This window comes from Aethalodelphis obliquidens, unplaced genomic scaffold (assembly GCF_003676395.1).
Source record: "Aethalodelphis obliquidens isolate GAN/ISIS:26980383/991018 unplaced genomic scaffold, ASM367639v1 scaffold100, whole genome shotgun sequence".
In the NCBI taxonomy this organism is placed as follows: domain Eukaryota; kingdom Metazoa; phylum Chordata; class Mammalia; order Artiodactyla; family Delphinidae; genus Aethalodelphis; species Aethalodelphis obliquidens.
The window spans coordinates 2,441,568-2,446,903 of NW_020838044.1; the positions used below are offsets into that span (position 1 = coordinate 2,441,568).

The 5,336-nt window shown below is 57.7% G+C and overlaps 1 protein-coding gene across 1 annotated transcript; it reads left to right on the forward strand.

Moving 5' to 3' along the window:
* Positions 1-462: 462 nt before the first annotated feature.
* UBL4B (ubiquitin like 4B) lies at positions 463-1,063 on the forward strand. Its single transcript, XM_027096207.1, has one exon. The coding sequence runs from the start codon at positions 463-465 to the stop codon at positions 961-963; it is 501 nt and encodes a 166-aa protein (XP_026952008.1). The 3' UTR covers positions 964-1,063.
* Positions 1,064-5,336: the final 4,273 nt, after the last annotated feature.

The following is a 5,336-nucleotide window of genomic DNA, read 5'->3' on the forward strand; positions in this document are numbered from 1 at the left end:
TAAATTAGGGCAGAAAGTATCTATTGTGATACGGTCTCTCCCCAGGAACAGGTCCGGCAGAAAGGGCACCCAATATATAGTGCTGAATGAGTCAATATGGACATGTTTCCTTCTGCCACCCTGTCCTTTGGGCCCTCCCATTCCCCCTCCTGCTCTCCTTTCTCCTAGCCCTATGTTTTCTTTCCTGACCCTCCTTTTCTCCTCTTCTCTCCTCCTTTCTCCTCTCATGGAGGAAGGATGTTCTGTGTCCCAAATCCCCCTCTGACTTCCCTGACATCCCGCTCTGCAAATGAGCCTTCTGGCAGGCAGTATTGTGACATCACCGTGCATTGGCCAATGGCTGTCTTCCTGGGCCGGGCCCTCCTGGGACCACCGCCCTCCATTGGCGCCCTCCTGCAGAGCCCCTTAACCCTCAGGACAGCCGCAGGAGCATGAATCCCTCCTGATTCCGCCGTCGGCCCGATGTTCCTCACGGTCCAGCTGCTCCTGGGCCAGAGATGTAGCCTGAAGGTGTCGGGGCGACAGAGCGTGGCCATGCCGAAGAAGCTGGTGTCCGAGCGGCTGCGGGCGCCCGAGGAGCAGCGGCACCTGCTCTTCCGCGACCAGCTTCTGGCGGATGACAAGCATCTCTCCAACTACTGCATTGGGCCCAATGCCTCCACCAATGTCATGGTGCGGCCCCTGGAGAAGACGGTGCCCGAGGAGGCCCACCAGCCCCAGCCCCTGTGGCACCATCTGGGCCAGGTCCTAGCCAAACACTTTGGGCCCCAGGACACCGAGGCAGTGCTGCAGCTGCTGAGGCGGGAGCACAAGGAACGCCTGCAGAGGATAAGCCTGGGGGAGCTGGAGCGGCTGGCACGCCACCTCCTGAGCGAGGAGCCGCTCGCGGAGCCCACGGGGGAGAGGGAGCCTGAGGCTCAGAGACCCGGAGACAAGGAGGGAGAGGAGGAGGCCAAGCAGTAAACCGGCCATCCTACTCGTTTGCACGCTCAAATTCGCCCAGCCTCATCCTTAAGTGCTCCCTGGTGACTCCCCACTAGTTCCTGCTGATGTACGTGCATCTTCACCCCTTTCTGAAATTTCAAAGTAACTGGAGGGATTTTGGACCCCTGTCTCCTCTCTTGGGCCTGTGGTTTCCCCTCTGAAACACAGAATGATCCCCTCCCCATCACCATCCCCTAGAAGGGGCTCTGATCGCCCCATGGGCAGCCTGAAAGGGGGCGCTCAAAGGCTGCTTCCCCCTTGTAGGCTGCGCACTGCCTCCTGGGCAGCTGTATGCCCAGCAGCAAGCCAGGCTGTCAGCACACCTCCGTGTCTCTAAACAGACCCTCTTTCTCCTTGGGGACAGAAAGACAGATAATGTGAGTTCCTTTCTTCCATCCCCAGGCCATGGCGCCCACCCCCCAGGCCTCCTGACAGCCAGGGGTGGAGAAGTACCAGGTAGCTGTCCCTTGCCCTTTGGGTGAGCCTCTCCCTGCTGTCTGCCTGCTTGTGCTTCCACAGTTTAAGGGGCAGGGGCAGGGACAGCAGAGGTAGGAGTCGGGGAAGAGCACCTACTGTGTGCCAGGCCTGGAGCTCTCAGGGAGACACACACAGACCAGGAAGAGCAGGAAGCTTAGGCAGAAAAGGCGGTTGCATCGTCACACATTCACCGTGGCCAGTGTGAACGGAGCCGTGCCCCCAACCTCTCCCTGCCCCAAGTCTCATCAATCACCAGGTCTCACTGAGCACCCCCCATTTCCCGCCCACCACTGCCCAGGCTTCCCGGGAGCAAAATTGGTACCAGCCGGGATCCTTGCCCTCACAGAGCGTGCAGCCTAGATGGAGAGAGAGGTCATAAATGTGACAAGTAAAGCAGCAACATAAAACCAGAGTACAGCCTGCGTGACTAAATGCCCAGGCGCCAGCTGCAGCCTTGCAGGGCCCTGGGCTCAGTGTGGAGGGGCCAGTGCCCATAGACCACAGGAAAGCCAGGCGCCCTTCTCTGCTCTCGGTGTGAGAGAATGGCCCTTGGCAAGGGCTGAGGAGCCCCTACACCCCGTGTGTGAGGGGGCAGGGAACTCACTGAGAGCCTGGTCCCCCGAAGTCCCAGAAGTGCTGTGACTGCGGTCGGTCAATCCTGGGGGATGGAGATAGAAGGAAGGGGATGAAGACACAGTCTAGAAAGGCACAAGCAGCGCCCAGGTCCCTGGGAGGCATCCTGTCCTTGGCCTATGGGGCCCCGCATCCTATTAACTGGGGCGCGTTGTAATAGTATTTACTCCCCCCCAGGTGTTTGTGAGGGTGAGGCGTGAAGACTCGACAGTGAAGAGCGGGGTGGGGCAGTGGCAGTGGCAGGGAGAGACTCCTGAAGCCGTGTCTCTGCCTCCATTGGGGCTGGTCCTGCTCTCAGGTCCCCCCCGCCTCCACAGGAGAGACCTCCTGACGGGTCTTCGAGTGTGTTCGTGCTGGGGCTGTACCATCTACCAAGGGGGACGAGCCTATTATTTTTACATTAGGGAAACTAATAGCCCATTTCCCGGGAAATCTGTGAGTGATAAAAATAAGTGGGCCGTTTTATTCCTTTTGCTGAGAGAGAAGCTGGCACAAGGGATGGGGAAGCCTTTGTTGTCTCTGGTTAGCGGGAGTGTCAGGGCTTGCTGGGAGCAGCTACCTCCACTGCTCGTCCCCGACGTTGCAGGGGAGGGTGACTCCAGGCCCAAAATGGGGGGAAGGAGAGTTGTTCCGCCCTTCTGTGCCCGTGATTGCCTCTCACTACTGACTCCACCCTTCCCGGGGGGCCCTGCGCCTGACCCTCCCCACAAAAGCTGAGCCTGGGGGAGGCTGCACCACCACATGGAACTGAGCAGGGACTTGCCTCCGTCTGTTCCCCCTCCCAGGGATATTTTACTCAATGCTGCGTTTCTCACTGCGGGGTGACAGGCTTTGTCCCCTGATGGATGAACTTACAGGTATGACGGAATATTGGGAGGCTGGGGGCAGAGTGGCCCCTCATCCTCTAGCAATGGGTTAGAATCCTACTCTGTGTGGAGAGCCCTAGCTCCTGGACTGCCTGCCCTGGAGATCCTTCCCTGTCCCTGTTTCACCTTATTTCAAAGGCGAATTGAAACCTGTGCCAGCACCCCCCCGTCCCCTCCTCTGCCCCACCACTTGAAGGATGGTGGGAATAGGGGGGCACTCTTTTTAAACTGCAGCCTTGGGCATGTAGCTCTGCCACTTAGTTCACCACAGCACCTCTCTCCTGCCATGAAAGGACACAAGGTCCCTAAAGGTAACAACTTTGCTCAAGTAGGAGGCATCTTAGGATGGCTACCACATCCAGGTTTCCAGCTTTGCGTTCTTAGCCACAGAGAAGTCTGGCCTCTCCTCCTAGCTCCTTCTTGCAACACTGCAGGCCAGCACCCTTGGTCCCCTGGTCCCTGGCGAAATCGTCTTTCTGAGAGAAGCAGACACAGCACTCTAGTTTGTGTGCTATTTCATAAGTCCTTCATTCTTTGATGAATAAAGATTGACGGTGATCCTACTTTGTGCCAGGCTTTGTGCTAGGGACTTAGGTTGTGGACAAGAAGCCCTATCTCCCTGAGAAGGCCGTTTAGAGAGAAGTGCACCCCCTGCTGTCCCTTGCTGCATAGTGCAGCAGAGGGGCCTTGGGAAGCCCAGCCACAGCCCAGGCTAGAGATCTGGGGATGTGTGGAGAGCTCACTGCATGGTTTTTACCCATAGCCCTGAAGGATGGGGCAGGGAATGGTCTGTCAGGATGAAAATTCTGGTAGATGTTGTAGAAGGAGAGAGCTTACAAGGTCCAGGGGTTCCAGAGACTCTGATGCCTGATGCTGCAGTTAGAAGCAAATCACAGGTCCTGCCCAAGTTCAGAGGGAGGGGATCTCACAAAGGGCCAGACGCCAGTGAAGGATAGGAAGGCGGGTAGTTAAAGGGCCCCTGAGGGACTTTTCCTGACACCCAGGGGTCCACACATCACACTTGGAGCACTGTCGCCTGGCTCAGCACACCCAGCATCCTACCTGGCTGGGCGTCCCGTGACACCCCGAGTTACATGACGCACCACAGGTGCACACCCACAAACACAGACACCCAACCTCTCACACCCATGCGGTGAGGGGTATAGTGGCAGAGCCAGGTTTGCAGAAATGAGCTCTAGGTTCTGTGCCACTTGCAGTGTCTGGGTCCACACCTGGCCTTTTGGGGTCCAGGCTGCTGGAGCCCAGGCAGTCCAGCCAGAAGATCCCTCACAGCAAATGTAAGGACAGAAAGGGGAGACTTTGCAGGGCCAAGCCCAGGAATTGTTGGGGCTGCAGGAAGAGGTGGCCTGGACCGACTTTGCTCTGTTTAAGTGATACATCGTAGTCAGGACCCGAGCGCTCATAGGACACATGGGAACAGGGAGATGGACATGTGGGTGCACACACTTGTGTGTTGGCTGGCGGTTGGACCTTGCAAGGGTGCTGCACATGCGTGCTGGCATCAGCCCATGTATGTCCGAGGGCAGAGACTCCCTTCTCTGTGTGAACTCTCCGAGGTGGCGAGCTTGCTTCCCGTCTTGGCCCCAGCCTGGATCACTCTCTTTGTGCTCTGAGCTGGGCCTGGGTGGCTGCCAGCCTGTGGCAGGGGACTGGCAGGTGGGCAGGTTGCCCTGTGCTCAGATCCAGCTGCAGAGCCAGCTGTTGCTGGTGGAGACGGCTGAGACGAGAAAGCTGCAAAGCCGGGTCCCGGGCCCCCGGAGCAGATGGTGCTCCCGCTGGCTGCCTCGCCCCACTCCTCCCTCTCGGGGCACCTTCCTCCTCTCCTTGTCCTTTCTGCTTTTCTTCCTGTACTTCTCCACCCTTTCCCTCCTGTTCTCTCTGACCATGTTTGGGGCTGAGTTGGCTGCATAGCGTGGACATCTGGGCACTTCCTTTGAGCTCTTTCTCTAATCCTTCTGTCTCTTTCCACCCACCCCTGCCCACCTTCCCTTTCCTCCCATTCCTTGCATCTGTAGTTGCCCTTCTATTAAACCCCACCAGCTCTTCTCCCTGTCCTCCTAGTGTCCTCTCTCTTGTATTCTTGTATTTGCAGACTCACCCAGTAGGCGGGCGTGGACGAGGACCCAGAACCCACTGCCTTTGATGATGTCCCATCCTCCACCCCACCTGCACACTCGTGCAACACTAATTCATAGGAACAACTCTCCAGCCCGGTGCTCGAGAATGATGGGAAATGGCCTCATGGTACGCATACACGTTTTTTGGCTGATATAAACCCCGACACAGACACACACCCAGAGAAAGGGCACAGGTATCTGCACACAGAGGGTTGCCGCAAACAGCCTTGCTCACAGA